We start from the raw sequence: 20,393 nt of genomic DNA on the forward strand, positions 1-20,393 counted from the left end.
TGGTCTGCTTGTATTATACACAGGTAGTCTTCGATTTGCGATATATATGCAAAGATGCATGACCGTGAAATGCAGCTTGACATGCTCATAAGTTTGTTGTGTACCTAATAAATACATTGGCTGCTGCATTTTTTTATCTAGCAGTAGGAAATACACAGATCATTTATACTCAACGGGCTACTTCTTTATGCAGAATGTAGAGAAAAGGCTTGTGTGATCATCTACAATCCGATATCGACGTAAGCGAAAATATGCATACAAAGTAAAACCTTCAACTAGTAATTTGATCCAGGACTGTCCCAGGTCTCAGGTATGATGGAGTGAAGCATGCAGCAGTTGTCTTGATAGGCGCCGCACTCGGTTGTGCAATCCGATGAATTCGAATTGTCATGCATAACCTCTTCAATCCTCTCATAAACTTCTGCCACAGTTGGCCTGTTTGTGGGGGAAGCCGATACACATTTTAGGGCAATGTTGAGCAGAGGAAAGGCCCATTCTTTTGCAGCTTTAGCAACCTCCTTGTCAAAAACCTCTCCTGTCCATTCTTCCTTAACCATGGCAGTGACCCACTTAGGAAGATCTATACCAGTTCCTTCCACTGTTTTGCCTGTTAACAACTCCAGAAGAATCACTCCAAAGCTATAAACATCACCCTTTTCAGATAACATTTTCTCAGGGGCTGTGTAACCATTGGAGGAAATGACACATCCTTTCTTGGGGTCGAAGAATCTTGAAAACCCGTATTCGCTAATTAGGGGTTCCTCCTTGTCATCCAAGAGGATATTTGAGAGCTTGAGATTCCCATGAGGGATGCACTCATCAGATCTCTGATATATGAAGGCTAGGCCCCTTGCAATGCCGCGCGCTATGGTTAGCCGAACCCTCCATGGAAAATCCCTCTTACCCTCTATGTAGCCTGCAGATAATCAAAGGCATGCATAATCAAAATGTAGGAAGTAAATAAGGGCCTTGTAAATTCTAAGTGATTCAAAATTTATGAGAAATGTATGTATTTGCCCTCACTTAAATTCAAGTTTCCTTTTATTTTGCATAAATCTATAGGTTGTTTTGGGTTGTGAATAAAAGCCAAAAGAATGAATGTTCTGTTTGTGTATGTGTATATATTGGTTAGTTGATGCATTGCAATGTATAGAAATAATTTGATCTCAACTTACTCTCAAGCAGGTTTAGCAGACTTCCATTGGTTTGAAACTTGTAGATCAGAAGTTTTTCTTCATTGCTAGAATTGTAACCAATAAGAGGTAGAATGTTTGGATGCTTTAGGTTCCCTATCTGTCTCATTGTTTGGCCAAACTCCTCAAAGGGTACCTGCAATTTCTTCAACCTTTTGACTGCGTATAGAGCATTGTTCTTGAGTATTACCTTGTAAAGGCTGCTGCGAAAGGTCTGGTTTCTCAAGTCAGCTGTGGCTTCAAGGAGGTCCTCCAATTTAAAGCTCTCGTGTTCTTCAACAAAGAACACAAGCTCTGAGCAATTTTCTAATGGCTTCTCTTCCTCTTGAATCTTAGGAAGAGGCATTTTGTGTGGTGAGTCTCGAAGCGACTTCATAATCTCCCTATCTGCAGCTAACTTCGCCGCCTTCCTCCCTGCGAAGTATGTGAACAAGAGAAAGAAGCCAATCCCAACAACTAATGGTATCATGAACTTGTATCTCTTGTACCACGATTTACCGGGAGGATTAGGATTCCCACTAGTTGGGCTATCTGAGGCTGCCATTATGGTCACCGACTCCATAGCCTTTTCCTGGTTTTTCAAGGCATCATTTCTCTGCAATCTCCTTGATTTCTTCACATATGTATAATGCTGAAATTCCTCTTTCAAAAGTGGGCTGGTGGTAGTAAAATGATTGTCAGAAATGTCCAATCTCCTTAGATCTTTTATTTTACTCAGAGCCTTTTTAGGTATCCTCCCACTCAAAACATTGCTCCTCAGATTCAAATAGGTTAGCCTTGTGCAGTGCACTATTGACTTAGAAATAGTTCCCCGGATTTGGTTTCTTGCTAAGCTAACATATTGAAGATTTGGGAGCTTACATAGTGAATCTACATCAAGCATGCCCCTAAGATTCAGATCTTCAAGCCTGATTTCCGTTACCGAGGTACCCTGTGAGTTGCATTTCACACCCTTCAACTTATGCATGCAGGGATTTCGCTGCATAGGCACATTGTAGCCAATGCTGAGTACATGTTGAGGATCAACAGCTCTAATGAATTGCCGCAAAGCTTCAAATTCTGATGACTCATCGCCCATACATACTGCGATCGAGAAGGAAAAAACCCCGATGCATGTCAGCCCCTTCAAAAGCAGATTGAAACATCTCCTGCTCAGCATTTTTGTTGGCTCTACTTCTTTGTTGGACTCATCAGAAACTGATGAACCGAGATAAAGTACGGTTTCTTTTTTCTTTTTCACTTTTTTCCCAAAAGTCTTGAAGGCATCTCAAAGCAAGTATATAGGCTTGCAAATTACTATGTCAGATGAGGACATGTTTTGTATATTACAAAGTTTCATAAGTATTTTCTTCAATGTGTGAGATAACCAATGTTTAGAAGTGTTTGTTAATTCGTTATGTTCAATGCGATATCAAAGCCATTACAAAATAAAACAAATTTGACTAATTAGTGAGCCACAAAATTACATTAACGGGTTGGTTTGCTGCTTATTGTTGTGGTACAGTCATTTCAGTTGGAGGACTAGAACTAGAAGTTCAGGGCACTAAGTATGTTGGATGATACATTTTGACGGGTATGTCTATAATCTATCTTTGTAGAAATTATTAATTTATGGTAATGACTGTTATTTATTTTTGGTTTTTGGCTTTAGGGACAAGTGGTTACATAGTTTATACGACCTCATAATTAATTAGGGGCCAACATAGATAGGGTGTGGGTAAAAATCAATGTTCCGGAGCTACCAAGATTAGGTGGATGGTCCAAAACATAGGAACCAAAAAGTTTTGTATAAGTATAGAAAAACAACCTATAAGTTGGACATCTCAATGAAGAAAAACAAGAGACAAGACAGTCAACAATGAGGTGGGGCTGGGCACTGATGAGTAGATTTTATATTATATATTGAACCATATTCTTAGTATGTTTTGGTTAATATTTAGGAAGAATTTTGATACTTTCAATTATATTTTCACTATAGGACTTTCGATTTCCTCTGGACCAAAACATAATCAAATGGACGAATTTTGGAGTAATTCTAGTTGGAGGACGTTCGCGAGTCACTTAGCTTGATCGTATTGAAATATCAGATTTTTCTACCAAGCGGTTATTTTCTGACAATAAAATAAATGAGCAGTGCGCAGTGTTGGAATAGTGATGTTTTGGGATTTTATTGCACTTTGAAGCCAAAAATGACCTTGGATTGGTTTGTGGCCTTCTGGAGAAGCGTTCAGAATGTTTTTATCTTTAAAACAAGCTATCTTGGGCCTGATTTGGAGGAGATTTGAGACCAAAACGTGGCTGGGCAGTTTAAATGCATATTCTCCTAGTCCAATTTGGACTTTATATCCTAGTATTATTTTATTTTAATTAGTTTCCTTGTGGGGATAGAAAAGCTGGAGGGGGTAGCTTGTTTGTAGGGGGTATTTAAGTTGGTTTTCACGTCAATATTGGTGACTTCTTTTTGGCTTTTGAATGTGACATTGTGGAGAGCAATTGTTAGGTTTTGGAGTTTTTGCGACTTTAAGGTGTTTTCATTCTTTTCCTTCTTAATAATATTTTTCATGATTTCAGTTATGAATATGTGTAACTATTTTTTTTTGGCCAGGGTGAAGCCTTGAACCTTAGCATGTATATGTAATTTTTATTTAATTGCTTATGATTGATTGCATGCATACTTTGAATTGTTAATTAATGTTTTAAACTATCTAATTGTCTTAATGCCTGATCACCATTAGGATTTTTAGAAAAGTATTTGGATGCAATTTTGGTCGGAAGGTTCCCTGATATTGATGCTGGCTTCTTGTGATTAATAATTGTTGTGGGGGTCTTTTTTGTTCCGGCAGCTACTGATGGGCCTGGGCTACTGTAAATAGCTAAATGTATGAAACTTCCCCCCTTGAGTCTGAGTTTAAGGATCATACCACAAGAGTGTTTCGAAAGGATAGCTGAGTCTTAGGAAACACCTTGGTCTTCTTCACCAATGAAACCAACAGTCGATTACAGATAAATTCTTGGCTTGGCATGAAAAGTTTGTGGCATGGGAGCTGAGCATTTATGAGTTTAGCATGAGAGAGAGAAAAAGTTGCAATTTTCAGAAGAGAAGATGAGAGGAGATGGAGGAATATGGCTCAAAATTGCAGGGGTTTCAGGGATGAAAGATGATGATTGCTCTATGAATGTGTGTTTATGGAAAGAGAGGAAGAAGATGGAAGCGTGGGTGGCTTTAGCATATTTCCAGCAACTTGATGAAAGCTTCATCAGGCTCCCGGGTGATTTGACAGAAGAGAAAATGGGATGCAATGCAAGAACAAGGCTTGAAATCGAAGAGTTCGAGAGATGAGAGATGATGCTTTCTCTCTCTGGATGTAGGTTTTGAGAGAGAGAAAGGAGGAAGATGGAAGAACAAGGTATGAAATTGAAGGAAAAACAAAGCATGAAATTGAAAGGTTCCATAGGGGATGCTTGCCTTCGATGAATTATCATGGTTGCTGGGAGGCTTGTAGCAACCAAGGTGAGTTGCTTTGCTGGATAGGAAGTGGCTCGTTTTATAGGCGCTGGAAACCTTAATTTTGTCAAGCCTCCCTCCTCCTTTTCTTCACTTTCTTCCATTTAATCTTGTTTGGTGAAATTTCCCTAGCATGAACCCATAGGCAAGCAGCTTTTTGGGGTTCTAAGGTCCTCAAGTAGCTGGACTCCTCCATATGGGTGAGGCGCCACCCACTTTTGTTTCTTGTTTTCTCACCAAAGCTTGAAGAGGAAAAAATGGGTAAGGTTGCTAGTCAAAAAAGGTGATCAGCACATGGGTTTGCTTGGTTTTGATGGTTTGGCTTCGATTTGGTTTTAATAGAGATGCTAGATATTTTCCACGATGCTGGGCTGGGCTATTGGTATTATGTTTCCAGCGGCCTGTGAGTTTGCTCAAGCTGCTGGAAACAGCCTATTTGATCAAGGTGCTGGATATTTTGGCTGATGTGGGATTTCTCTAAGTGTTTGCAAGCCATTAGATATTTTCCTAAGCTATTGGGTTACTCCTTCTCTCTCAGACTTACCCATATGTTTGGGCCCAAGAAATGGGCTCGAGTTTTAGTGTTCCCAAGAGGCCCAAAACTTCAACTTCTTGGCCCATTAAGAGGCCTCGTGAATGCTCATAACCATCCATACCACAACCAGCTCAGCAAGCCCAAGACATTCGCGTGGCTTGGGCCCACTTAAGCTTGTAGTGTGGCATGTTGCTTAAATAAGAATTTTCCGCTTGGTGTTGTACTGGCCGAAAATATATTTGGGCCCAACCTTGAATTTTTTGGGCCTCAACAATTGTAATTTCACTTAAGATGAACACCACGTCTTAAGGGTTGCATGGTTTTTAAAAGGGTTTTCACAAAACTTAATGAGTCTTTCATGTTCGGATTTGATCTGAACGTCCAGACAGGTTGCATGTTGGATATACGTTCTAAGTAGAATTCAAATTAGGAAAACCTAACGTTCAAAGTGGCATGAGCGAATCATATGTAATTGGTAAAAATTCATAGGATTGGTAGGTGATGGTGAAACCTTAGTGCTTTTATAAATTGTTATTTAAAACTCTTTCCTTCAATTGTAATTGTTTTTGTTTAAAATTTGTTTTTAGTATAAAACAATTTCATAATCATCTTTCTCAATTTTTAATTTTAGGTAGTTAATTGGAAATTATTTTTACATAAATTGCTAAATAGTCCTTGAGGAGAATGGCCTTGCATGAGCATCTATACTACAATAGCCTTGTATTCTTGCAAGTATTTTATGACCTTATTTGCGTGAATGGTAAAAATCGTATCAGGTACAGTTCAATCCCGCCGGTTATTTGGCTACGCCAGCGATGACCATGAGTGCCGAGAATTCATCCCTTCTTCTTCAAGGGCCATATACGTATGTCGGTTACATCCTGCAGGTTTTTTAATCTATTTTAATATGTTTTTTTATTAATCGAATTTAAAAAATGTAATGGCTAAATTGATGATGTGCTTATGTCATATTAGCAAGTTAAATATTTTATTGATGGAATTAATAGAATGGGGCAAAGTGAGACCCTGAATAAAAATACATGGTGTAAAGGTGCAAAATAAGACGGTCTAAAATACATGGAGTAGAATATGGGGGCAAAAGGTTAGAATTATGCCTAAAATAAAGCATATGAAGTTCAAACAGACCAAGGAGGACAGCTAAAGATTACAGCGATGAGAGGGCTTAATAACCAGAAAAAATGGCCGAGCTGACCAAACCGAAGAGTGGCTGCACCTGTAGTGTTCTTTTTGGTCGTTTGGGTGTACATTGTGTAAGAACCCAAAACAAAATATCAAAAAGAAAGAAAACATCTAAAAAGATAAGGAAAATATCTTTTAGCGAAATGACCAAATTGCCCTCGCATATTTTAATGGGGGAAAAGTTGACTTTTTGATCGGGAAAGAATTTGGTAATTCAGATTACGCCGTTGCGTAGAGCACGGCGAAACGAGTCCGTAGACACGGAGTAGACCCGAATCGGAGTTGTAACGAAGGAGTTATGGTCAAAAGAGTCTCAGTGGCAGAACCGTAAATATTTCGAAGTTCAGTTTTATAAACCCAGCTCTCTCTCTCTCGAACCATCTCGACCAGCCGACTTCAGACATCAATTTCTCCCAACTCAGGCCACCGTTTCAGGCAATACCAGTCCCAAACGAACCACCTCACTTCCCTCTATCGGCCCTGCCCCTCTTCAGCCTCCATCCGCCACTGTAGTAGCCGGAAACTGCCACGAAACAGGCCTGGTCCGACAGTTTTTCCGAAAATTTTTGGGAGCTCGTTCTCCTTCGTTTCTCCACCAAATCGATCGAGTAAGGTATGGTTTCTCATCTATTTTTCGTGCTCTAGCTGATGGGTATATGGGCTTCGATCGATTTTAGCGTTAAGGGGTTCGATTTTCGACTTGAAATTTGGCCGAAACTTCGGCCCTTCGAAACTACTATTTCTGGTCACTTTTTGGGGGTAGTCCAAGAACAAAAGTGACTCCAAATGGGGTGTTTTACCTAGGGTAGGAGTTTGGAGTCTCGGTTCCACGATTTTTCGGCACACCCGAATCGCTTTGGACACCCGATCTGCCCCGCGCGTGTGGCAGCGCGTGGGCCAGGGTGGTGGCACGGCTCTGGCCAGTTTTGAGGTCCTCGTGTCGTCACGAGCGCGTGGGATTTCGCGGATCTCAATTCGGAGTCCGTTTGAGCCCCGAACGGATTTTCCATATTGCGCGGTCCGTGGGTGCAGTGTCGTGTGATCGTTGGATCGCGCTGAATTTTGGATATGTCGGTCTACGTGATTTCAGGATCGCGTAGGATTCGACGGATTGCGAATCGGAGTCCCGGATACTCCGGAATCGCGAACCCTGGGGCTAGGGTTAGGGTTTTAAGCGATAACGCGATTTTGGCCAATCCGACCGTCCGATTCGGACCAAATTCGCAGAACATGGTTCCCGCTGTATGAGAAACCTTCAGGGAACCCTCAGATTGGCCATCAGAGATCGTGGACCCACGGGGTCCCGGGTCGGCCGATCGGGCAGTGTATCGATTAGCTGAGCATAGGACCTTTTAAAACAGGTCCAAATGTCTGAAAAGGCTAGTGTGGGTTCAGGAGTAACTTGGAATTGGACGCACGTACTTCTAGGGGCCGGGGCAGGGTGTTTAATTTAATTCTTTTATTCAGCAGTTTATTAATTTAATCTTTCGGGATAATCAGGCACCAGGAGCTCGGCAGAAGTGTAAAAGAGACCTTCGAGGGGTCGAAGTAGCTCGGACCATCTGTGAGTGGACCTTCTTTCATAAATCAGATTTCATGAATGAATAGATGTGCTTTTATATGAATTGATGTACTTTTATATAAAATAGATTTTATAAATGATTTTATATAAATGAGTTTATTTGAGTAAGTTTCTTCATTCAATCTTTGAGTAAGTTTTAATACGATTTTGAATATGAGCAGTACAGTAATAATTCTATAAGTCGGTGCTGCTTATTTACCAGTTACAGAAACAGAGTTTGAGTTTTGAATCAGTTAAGACCGCAGCACGACTTGAGTTTTACAGTTATTATTCAGATATTTCTTTTTAAAAGGACATTATTTTAAAACCACCTCGTACCCGTTTTTCTTTATGGTGATTACCCAAGAGTCGGACCGATGTCTACGGACATCCAGTCTGATTATAGTTCAGTCAGTGCACTTGACTTTGCCTCACGAGTTTCGGGGACGCTCGGACCGTGAGTGCCAGGATTTGCGGCTCGGCAGACTTGGTGTCCCGAGACCTGCCAGGATTGCGGCTCGGCTGACTCTGTGTCCCCGAGACCTGCCAGGATTGCGGATCAGGCTGACTACGGTCCCCTGCATCCTGCCAGAGCGACTCGAGTGACTTGGTGTCATCGAGAATCTGCCGGCGGGACAGGCTGATCATAGTCCCCTGATTTCGCCAGTTTGCGGCTCGGGTAAGTCTGTGTGACGCCCGAGACCTGCCAGGGAATTGACGGAAATGACAGGGGTACATACTGGTGGTATTTTCAAAGGATTCTGAGTTTCTTTATTAAATGTTGATTTTCAGCTATTATAAATCAATTTTTCTGATTTTTCGGACATAGATCCCTTTATATTTATTCAGTTATGAAAGGTCTGAGTACAGAGTTTTTATACGCGTTTGATTTCAGTACTTTTATGAAAGCTTTGAATTCAATGGTTTTTGTATGAAACTTTCGAGCTTGAATATGATTGATATAGAATGCCTTGAATTGACTATGCGTGATGTAGAAAGTAAGTATTCAGTTTTATTTAGTTAAATTTCTTTTTTACAATGGGGGATATTATGTTTATGAAAATTGCTTTGAAAAACATTATTTTTGGTCCACTCACATTTTTCAAACTGTTTTTCGCCCCCAGGCCATAGAGGTACGCGGGATCCACCACCGGGCCAGTCATAGCTTCCGCACCACTAAGTAAGGTAGCGTTGTAGAAAATCCTTTAAATCCTGAGAACTTGAGAATATGCTCTGATATCCAGTTGAAAATTTGGTGTTTAGAATCGAATTGATTACTAGAAACATTCTGGCAGTTGGGTGAAAATATTTGAGATTGTTGACAGGTGAAAAATTTTGGGATTGATCAAAATACAGAGGAGACTCTGCCGAATTTTCGGCAGAAGTCTAAGGAAATTTAAGGAAAAATTGAAGTAAGAAGGGTAAAAAAAGGTCCTTTGTGCCCGACATTCGCCAGGTGTCGGACACGCACAGGACTTGGCTCGAATTCCAAAGTGGAAATTGGGTCGGGTCCTGTCACATTGGCTCCAACGTAACCATGCCAACCCTAGACAAATCTAATAAAAGAACAAGGAATTCTTATGTATTACGATCACATTGTCACATTGTGGTATCAATCCACTTATGTTATAACACATATATAATTCCATAATATATTAATATTATTTACCGATATTATAATAGTTAAATTAGTAACACTATGTCCCGGTGTGAATGTCACACCTTTTTCAAAAGAATGTACAATATAAACTTGTCAAACTTGAGCCTTTAAAAATTAAACTTTTATGTGGATAAACAACTCCAAGGGGATACATAAACATCATAAATAAATAAAAATATGATATGTCTCCAAGAATAGCCAGGACAACAACACGGATTTGCCGCATCAAACAAAGCATATTTGGTTAAACCAGAGACTGTAACAATAAAAACATAAATCTAGAACTCTAAATGAAGAGGATGATGATGACATTTTTACATTATTCAGCACGTCTCCTCATGTAGGACAATCATATAGTTGGCTACAAATACAATCAATTTCAATTCGTTTGATTTTATTAATTTTTAAGGGTTGCACAATGGGGTTATTGATATTTTAATTCTTTTTTCAGGGGTTATTGATCTTTAATTCTTCTTTCAGAAATCGGATAACATTAATGAATTATATCTTGATGCAAAGACCGACCCTTTTGCTTTTTCTTGGAAAGAAATAGAAGCAACTCACTGCCATGTCTTTTTCAACAAGACAAAGTGTGTGTGTGACAGCAAAGGCCACAAGGGGAAAAAGGGCAATTGGCCACCCCTACCCACTAACCTTGTTCATCATTGTGTTTTGCTTCACGCCAAGAGACCCTTTTTCAAATTTTAAAATCCCTTTTGCTTGTGGTTATTGCTTAATCAAACATTTGACTTCACTAATTTTTTTCATTAATTACTCTTCAATTTTAATTTATTTTCTTTGACTTTGCTTGAATAATCTAACTTAAGATTTAATCCATGCTTGTTTTAATTTGATTCAACACTACAAGCAAACGTTTCAAAAGCAGGAGGCGCTTTACATAAGAGTCGACTTCTGTGAAGAGTTGGAAAAAAAAAATATAGATAAACAATTGGTACCTCCATCCACTAACCTATTTTGATTGCACAAAAATATATGACAGAAATCGGCATAGGTTGGAAACAATTCAAGCAAAACCACAAAAAGAAACCCAATCTTCATCTAACAACAACAATTAATTTGTAATGTGAAAATATGTACAAAATCAACACCATGATCCCAAAACTCTATCTTTATATAATTTTCCCTTCTAAAAAAGAGGAACCAATTCAAAAGTTAAAAACCAACCCCGATTCGTACATGGAGTCAAAAAAGAAAAAAAAAAAAAAACTATAATTAGCACTAATGGATATTTAACTAGTCAATTAAACACACCTGACAACATAATTACTTAGCCATGATTGATCAAGAGTAAACATTTTCTTCATTATCATCCTCTTCGACTTCATCAAAAAATGGATCGTTGAGAAGTTCAGTGGCAGAAGGCCTAGCCCTAGGTTGGGCGAGGCACTTCTCAACAAATGCCTTCACCTCTGGGTCCTCGACCTTGTTCAAGGATTGGGGTCTTACCCCAGAGGTTACCTTTTTGTATATTTTGACAACATTGTCACATTCACTGTAGGGAATTTCCAAGGTCACCATCTCTAGCACACACATCCCAAATGAGTATATGTCCACCATTTCAGTGTAGTCCTCTTCATATAGCTCTGGTGCCATAAATTCTGGAGTCCCTAACACTGAATGCGCTGAATGGTTCTTCCCCACAATTGCAGCCAATCCCAAATCACCAATCTTCACCTATTGAACCATAAATTAAAAAAAAATATTAACAAAACTGAATATTTAAAATATAAAAAAAAACCCAAAAATGGTAAAAATGAAATAAAATTGAAGAAGTCAATTATCAGTACCTGGCCAATATTCCCGTTGATAAAGACATTGCTGCAATTGAGATCTCTGTGGATAACACAAGGCTCATGAGTATGCAAATACTCAAGCCCTTTCAAGATCTGCTTGGACCACTTCTTCAAGGCTATCAATGAAACATGCTTATGCTTCTTCCTATAGTCCCTCAGATTCCCATTTGTACAAACTTCTGTCATGAAATTGAGGGTGTTATTCTCTGCGTCCCGCCACACATTATACAAGGTGATGATGTTCTTGTCTGCCAGGGATCTCAGCAACCCAACCTCGGCGTAGAGCCGTTCGATCATGGCAGGGTCATTGGTGAAGTTACGTAGCTTGACTTGGTTCCATGCCACCTCTATGCCCTCTTCTTGATCAAACGCCCGGTACACCTTCTTCACTGCACCGCACCCTAGGAGCTCGTTGTACCGCCCGTATCGCCCCGAGGGGTCGATTTCGACGAACTGTTCTTTGTCAGATTGCTCTTGGTTTTCACTCGGCATCTGCAAGAAATAAATATTAGTCCCAGAAGAAGAAGATGAAAATATAAAAAAAAGTTTGGAAAGGCCTCAAAAACCAATGAAAATACTTATTTTGGAAACTCAATTATAAATACAAATTAACAAAGAAAATATATACAATCTCGGATCACCCCAGAAAATAAAAGTCAAAGATTAGAGCTTCAAGCATATATTTCAGCACATAAGAAATAGTTGAGAGGAAAGAGAAAGGTGGTTTACCTTGTAGGCTAGAAGAAGCAAATATTTTTCTGCAAAAAAAGAAAACGTAAGGGAACAAAAAAACAAGTAAGCACAAAACAACGAAAGCAAAGTGATGAAAAGAAATAGGGTTGAAGAGAGGTGTGTGTATATATAGGAGGCGAGCCGCGGTTAAAAGTGAATGAAGGAGTAGGTAGGTATGTATAGGGGGGTTAATCCTGATTAATTGAGATAATAAACAAGATTGAGCCGTTTAAGGATAATTAGGTAATTGTTGATTAGCTTGGATTCGGAAAGATAAGCCTCCTCCACATAGATATAGATCGAAGTGAAGTGATAGTAAATTTCTAAAATGAAAGTTACTCCAATTGGTTATGGAATATAGATCTTATCATTATTAACTCAGAATTGGTTTCCATTTTGTTTTTGTATTTTGTATTCAATCCGAAGTCAAATTTGATACATCAGGGTTTGAGGATCTGATAATCTTCCACATAAGTCGACATTGACGGTCTGGATGTTTCTAGCAGTAAATCAAATCACATGTGCTTAATTTAATTGTCACGCTCACGAGGTGGAAATTAAAGACCAAAAAGAAAAAGAAAAAGATGATAGAAAGTTAAGAAAATAACTCACAAGCTTTGTTAATAATGTTAAAAATCCCGTTGAATTCTTCATTTTATTAATAAAGTTTTCCTTATACCGTCGAGATTCTCTCAAAATAACCCACAATAGCTTTTACGAACAATTTAGACTTAGAAAGAATGGTGTATCACCCTCGGGGACGGACCTGCAGTGTGTACAAACTGGGCTATAGCCCAGTCAAGTGTTTTTCTTTTGTTATTGTTAGTATAAAACACATCAGTCCTGATCTTTTGGACCCTTATAGTCCAAGAGATTTATGGTCACTCACCGTTGGATGTAAATTCAACGGTTGACTTGAATCGGGTAATAATCATTTATGCCATATTGCATTTATATATATCATTTTGAACCATTGGATTAATATCCAACGGTGGGTGACCACAATCTCTTTTTCTCCTGTGGTCCAAGAGATCGGGACTGTAAAACACATATACTAAATAAGATGCAATATGAGTTGTGAGTTGTCAACTAATGTTAATTTTAAACATCAGTCCCGATCTCTTGGACCACAGGAGTCCAAGAGATTGTGGTCACCCACCGTTGGATATTAATCCAATGGTTCAAAATGATATATATAAATGCAATATGACATAAATGATTATTACCCGATTCAAGTCATAAATGAGTGAACCATTGAATTTACATCCAACGGTGAGTGACCATAAATCTCTTGGACTACAGGGGTCCAAGAGATCAGGACTGTTTTAAAACATATATCAATTGTTGATGACATTGTTGGTGTAAAATTGGACTCTTTAAATAAATAAAATAAAAATGATATGTCTTTAAATTAAATTTATATAATATTATGATTAATTCCATAAGTCTCCTTATAAAGTTTAGCCAGACTTAAAATCTAGCTCACCCCATTTTGAAATCCTGGGTCTGTCCCTGATCACCTTCACCATAGTTTTTTACCCAAACAAAAAAAAAATAAAATAAAATAAAATTTACCCTCACCATGTTTTTCTGTGTGAGTGACTGATGCTTTTTGCTGGTACATAGAATAATTTTGCAAAGATTGCATTGAGTTTTATATAGTACTATAGCATGCTTATGTATTTAGAATCGAAGTGACAAAGAAATAAATCTAATTCACATAACATTGTGGACGTTGATTTATAGTATTAATAAATCTTCATATATTTATTAATTCATGTGTCGTAAGTATGTAAATGATGATGTATTCTTTACAATATAGTATTAACACATATACACATGTTATAATATTAATGGATCGATAACACTAAATGACATTGTTATATATCATATTAAAAAATTCATCGTGGAATGCCTCATAAAAATATTCTATATAATTAGATGAAGTCATATTTTTCTATTAATGCTCCGGTTAGGTGGTAGAAGATCATTTTTCTATTAATACGCCCTACCATCCAACCAATCTATATTATCAAACAACAAAAAAAGCATTTAGGGATGTAGAGAAAATCTGCGAGGGGTCAATAGAAATCCCCTTCCTTGTGTGAATGGTTCAAAATCTTCATGTTGTTGACAGTATTCTGATATAATTTTGTGGCTTTATAAAGTGTTCTGCTGATCAAACTTGTTCATTAATAAACAAGTCCGACCAATTTTCTCCTAGTATTATAAAAGCAAATGTTTACGGAAAATTTTAATTAAAATTTTATTTATCTTTATGTGGTGCAGAATCACGTTTAAATCATGTGCGTTGTTAACTCTTTCAAACAAATTAGTACAACGATCATTTGTAATGAGAAATTGACAAAATTGCACATGATTTCACAGTCATATTGCCGGAATCATAGATTTTGACCCAATTGAAATTATGTGGGACTTAGATTCAAACAACTGAATTAAAATTAAGGTAAAACTACCGGATCAAATTAAAGTTTCATTTCCCTATTATGAGGTTATTAGTGGAGATACATCTTGTGTGCTTGATGTTGTCAGTGTGTTTTTATGTATATGGATTAACATTATTATGCTTCTATCTTTGTATTAACCTTTTGAATGTATTTGTACTGGCCCTTCTTTCTTATGATTTTTGTGTCTAATTTATGAATACAATAATTACTTTTCTTTTTTAAAAAAAAAACAAAAAGAATATTACAAAAACAGAACAGAAGAAATTCATGCAGAGATGTGAGATGGGTAGTTTCTTTCCGACGAATTTTCAAAGGTGTTGACTGCATTCTAACAACTAAGCTCTAGGAATCGATTTTCTTTACTTCCACTTCAAGTCGAAACAAAACCTTCTCACTGAGCTAAAACTAATTGAGGTCACGTGGAGCAATATTAGGAAGATTAATCACAAATCTTGGAAACATATATAAACTTTAATTAGTAGCCCTTGTAGGTTTGTGTTTTCTTGTGATATAAATCTTTTGCATATACAGAATTATGAAACACATGAAGAAACATGTGATTGATCCTGCAAGTTGACGGCATCCACTCACTCTACTGCTATGCATGTGAAATCACAACTGGTTCCTTCAATTTTCATTATGTTCAAGCTTGTTTAAGAAATATATAGAAGCTACTCATTTTTTTCTAGCAAATAATGCAGCCCCTGAGAGCTCCACGAGATTGGTAGATTCACAAGGATATGTAGTGGCAAGGAAAATAATACAAGAAGTTTTTAAGTTTTTAAGTTTTAAAATTTTATTTTTATTTTTCTTTATCAAAGTAAATTTCATTAAATAAGCTGCAACAAGAAATCTAAAGTACCAGTCCCAAGAGGACAACAAACTAACATGTGAAAGACAAAACTAGAGTAGACAAAAGCCACACTAAAATTACTAGCCCACATCACTACAATTAACCATAAAGCCAAACAAAGTCCACAAACCCAACATGACCGAAACCATAAAGCAACCTATGAGCCTAAATAAATCCTACCACCATCACCTGAAGAAGCGTTGGCCCTCACGACCACATCCACCACCGCATCCGTAACATATATAGGGAAAAGATGGTTTCCAATGATCTATCTATGCATAATAGCGAACAAATGAACAAAAACAATAACCTTGCCAAAGAAGAATTGAATGATTTACATCATCCTCCGTCAAAGAAGACATAAAACCAAAAGAGAACATGAACAGTCTTAGAAAATGGATTTTGGGAGAAGGATTTGATTGAGAACATAGTCTAAAATGGGTGATGGAGAACTTCAATCTAAGGATGGCTCAGAAGAATTACCATAAAGGACTTCTTATTCAAAATGCCCCAGTGGACTTATTCACTAACCTAAAAGGAAAAGACGAGAAGAGAAGAAGGGGAGGAGAGATAGTGACGTTTCTTCCTCCTCCTCCCTCCATGGAGTTTTTCCTAGTGGCTAAGGTTTTTTCTCTCTCTCAACTTTTGGCCCTAAGTGCAAAGATAGTTGTTCTAATAATGCAACAAGTTAAATGGGCTAAATTATATTTTTGGTCACTATAATTTTTAAATTTTTTTTAATGAAAGAGTAACTTTATTAAATCATTTTCAATAATAAAACTAAGACATAAACAAAACATCCAAAATTTGAACCCCACCTGAACAATAAAACTAACATGGTAAAAAGACAAAAGCCACACTACATAGCACACATCACTATGATTGAGCATGATATCAAGTAGAGCCCACAAACCAAAACAACCAAAACAACCAAAACCCTATAAAACTACCCATAAGCCTAAATGAATACTACAACCACCACTTGAAGAAGCACCGCTGTTAAACCCACTGCATCTAGCCTTCAAGCAATTGCAGAACATGTGATGGATCTAAGGAAAACAAGTTTTCCAGCAATGCCAATAACATCAAAGATAGTTGGAAGCTTGCTACATCTGACAGCAACAAGGCCAGATATCATGTTTGCTGCAAGTCTCTTGGCTAGATATATGCATGGACCTACAAAGAAGCACATGGGAACTGCCAAGAGAGTACTTAGATACATTCAAGGTACTCTAGACTATGGCATAGCATATGAGAAAGGAAAAGAGGCAATGTTGGTTGGATATTGTGACAGTGATTGGCCAGGTTGTGAAGATGATATGAGGAGTACTTCTGGCTATGCTTTCCATCTTGGATCAGGTGTTTTCTCTTGGGCATCAGTTAAGCAGAGCAGTGTAGCACTATCTACCGCAGAGGCAGAATATGTTAGTGCAGCTGAAGCTACAGCTCAAGCAGTCTGGTTAAGATTTGTTCTATCTGATTTTGGTGAGGAACAAGTTAAGGCTACTCCAATTCTATGTGACAACACTTCAGCAATTGTTATAACAAAGAACCCTGTGCATCATCACAGGACAAGACATATAAGTAGAAGATTTCATTTCATTCGTGATGCTTTGCAAAATGGTGAGATTGATCTGTTATACTGCAGAACTGGAGAGCAGAATGCAGATATCTTTACGAAGGCATTGGCAAGGGATCGGTTTGAATATCTAAGGAGCAAGCTTGGAGTCATTTCAGCTAAACACTTAGAAGGGAGTGTTAAAGTATAAGTGTTTTTAACTGAGTGTGTTTGTTGTTTAATTGTGAACCATTGGATCACAGTCCAATGGATAGCTGAGATGTATTCTTAGTTGTAGTAGAATTGTGCCAGGTGTAGCTATCTCATAGGATAGTTTAATCAATGGTTAGATTGGATGATGTAAAAGGGAATATTCAATTCCTAACGGTTATATTGTACTGCGCAGCTTGTGCATGACTAAGCGAGATAACAGACTCAATTTTCATCTTCTTCTTCTCCAAGTTTTCTCTCTGTGTTTTCTCTCTTCCTACATGAGCTCCATCTATCAATAATCCAAAACCTAAAAAAACAGATCATAGTCTGTGAATTCTAACAGCTATACCATTTCGAATATGGGGAAGTCAGTGCAATTTGAGGACCCTTTACAGGATCTCAAACAACTGGAGATGCTGTGCGGCTGTGGCAGTCAAGAGGTCAGCCTCGGATTGCCTCTTAAGAAATTGGATGTGTACCTCAAGCAAGATGATGAGTTGCAAGGTCAAGATGAGGAAGCCTTTTTGAATGGAGATTGGGAGGAAGGAGAAATCTGGTGGGAGGAAGGCGAGATTTGTTCTTGAAGTATAGAAACTGAGCATAGGTTATAGGCCACCTTGGCTCTGTTATTTGTTGTATATGATATGATGTATAGGTTAGAGTTTCCACTTTGTAATTAATTGATTACCAATTCTTTAATTGCTAAGAATAAAGAAATTGAGGATGTGATTCTGAATTAACAAATTTTTTCCAAGTCGAATGATATTATTGAAGTTTCTATTTCTGTTTGTTCTCTAATTCGAATTTGTTTCTGGCTCTATATTTTCTGTGTTTGAGGAAGTTGGTTCCTGCATAGACTATTACTTTCCATGTAAATTTTGGCCATATACGTCAATACATTATACAGAGAAGGAGTAATGCAGACCCTTATGGGAAAGTTCTTGTTTCATGGATTCAAAGACCTTTGACTCCAATGGATGCCCCCCTGAATTGGTTTAGGATAGCTTGTAGTAATGGCTGTTTGACATCAATCACTGTAAATGATGCTGGCCTGGTTGGTGAGTTCAGCTCTTCAGCCATTACTGGCCTTAAAATGCTTCCCAATTTGTCGATTTCAAACAACCAACGGACGGGGACCATCTCAAAGTTGAGGTATAAAGATGTTCGAACGACGAAGAATCAAATAAGTTTATGGTGTTCGAATTACAACACCAGCAATCCAGTAAGGAGGCACAACAGAATAACTAATCTGTGATATCACATGAACGATTGTCCCAGATGTTGATACCAACAGATAAACAGAAGTTAAAAACATAAATACAAATTGAAATAAAACAGCAAAATGCACAATTGAGCAACAAACAAAAGATAAGCTTATCAACCACAGAAACGAGCAGGTGAAGCTCGAAACACGTCACCAGCCCTCTAAAGAGAGAGCTACGGACTGACCAAGATGGGGATTCCAAATGCTCCGAGAGAGAATCGTCGAAAGACTAGCAAGTTCCTTATGAACCGTGGACTACTCCAGTTAGAATTGGCGAAATAACCTGTGAGGTTATGTTTTAAAAGGCAAAGCGTTTTTAATCCGCTATATGAGGTGTAAGTTTTTGAACATTAATTTAATTTAATAAAAAAATTATAAATAATAGAATATGGATAAATTGTACTACTAATTCTTATTAAGCCAAACTATTCTATCAAATATAAGTATTAATTATCATTCAAGTGTAAAAATCAATCCCAAAACATAAAATACTTATTCAACATCAAAAGAAAAACTCAATTCATGCATCCCACTCCTCATCATGAAAACATCAAATGCTATAATATTTGGCATTTATGTGTGGACTTGAGTATTATTTTTAGTGGATTTTATGAATATTGTGTTGTTTGGAAATAAAATAAAATAAAAAACTAACATATATATATATATGTATGTATGCATATATACATGAATCTAGTACAAAGAGAATTACATACAGAGATATACAGATAGGTCCATTAAAATTGATGGAGAGAATTAAAAGTGATGCAGATTATCCGTTAATGTATTTATTTAGAAGAAAAAATAAAAGGGAAGTATTGTTTGTTTCAATGGGGGGTTAAAAGGCATGATGTTTGCTTTATAAGAAAAAACACCCAAAATGTGCGTTTCGTTAAAAAAAATTTAAGTAACTAGATGAAACAACGTTGTTTCGTTAAAACAAACCCTTCCAAAAAATAATTCAAGCGAGGTTGTCTTCTTCCTCTCGCTCTGGCTTGCAGACAGCGGCCCTTCTTCTCGCCTTCCATCCCTCGCCAAGCATGCCTCGCCACGCCTCACCACGGCTTGCTACGCTAAGCGTGCAACAAGTTAAACATTCATAAGCCTAAGGCGATTTCCCTCCGCCTCACTCCGACGCACGCTCCGAAGCGCGCTTAGGCATGTTTTTGAAAACACTTATAATTTAAATCTACGAGACGAAGATTTGGCGGTGGAAATGCTCTCTGGGGATTTTCCTTGCAAGTGGCAATCAAAGAGTCCAAGAGTTGGCAGAGAAGAAGAGATATTCTTGAAGGAATCAGGTGCCACTGAAGAAATGTCAACATCGGACAGTTGAAGCTCCTTAAGATTGGTTAGGTTTTGAACAATTCTGTTCAAGCCATCAGCTAGGGACAGATTGAGTGAAACTAGAAAGGTTGGAAATTTCGAAAGGGATTAGGCCACTGAAATTGGAGTCAAAGAGGTCAAGGTGAGTCATACTTACAAAGCCACCAAATTTGGACGAAATTGAGGAACCTCTGAAATCATTTTCAGAGAGGTCTGGCCTCTTGAGATGGCCAAGAGAGAATAAGCTGCTATTGAAATGGATATTGCCTTGAAGCCTGCCAGAACCAAGGTTGAGACCGATCACATAACCAGTCATCTTTTCACAAGTAACTCCATTCCACGTGCAACAATCCTTGCCTTTCTGCCAAGAAATTGTCCTATTAGAATAGGAGTGAAGGGTATCAATAGAAAAGGAGTTTTTGAATGGTCACCACCGCTACGCACTCACCCACTCATTAGGCAATGTGGATCACATATATATTTGCGAATGCTTGTGCCTTTTTCTTAGGGG

General features: G+C 37.9%; 2 protein-coding genes across 2 annotated transcripts; both read right to left on the reverse strand.

Annotated features, from left to right (window-relative positions):
• Positions 1–275: 275 nt before the first annotated feature.
• Positions 276–2,271, reverse strand: LOC117625471 (probable inactive receptor kinase At5g53320). Its single transcript, XM_034357020.1, has 3 exons — positions 1,813–2,271; positions 1,176–1,758; positions 276–916 (listed from the first exon to the last, which is right to left on the reverse strand). The coding sequence occupies exons 1-3, from the start codon at positions 2,269–2,271 to the stop codon at positions 276–278; spliced, it is 1,683 nt and encodes a 560-aa protein (XP_034212911.1).
• Positions 2,272–10,765: 8,494 nt separating this feature from the next.
• Positions 10,766–12,397, reverse strand: LOC117626420 (probable serine/threonine-protein kinase WNK11). Its single transcript, XM_034358102.1, has 3 exons — positions 12,198–12,397; positions 11,463–11,960; positions 10,766–11,349 (listed from the first exon to the last, which is right to left on the reverse strand). Exons 2-3 carry the CDS (start codon positions 11,958–11,960, stop codon positions 10,957–10,959), a joined length of 891 nt encoding a protein of 296 aa, XP_034213993.1. The 5' UTR covers positions 12,198–12,397; the 3' UTR covers positions 10,766–10,956.
• Positions 12,398–20,393: the final 7,996 nt, after the last annotated feature.

Source organism: Prunus dulcis, chromosome 4 (genome assembly GCF_902201215.1).
Source record: "Prunus dulcis chromosome 4, ALMONDv2, whole genome shotgun sequence".
NCBI classification, from domain to species: domain Eukaryota; kingdom Viridiplantae; phylum Streptophyta; class Magnoliopsida; order Rosales; family Rosaceae; genus Prunus; species Prunus dulcis.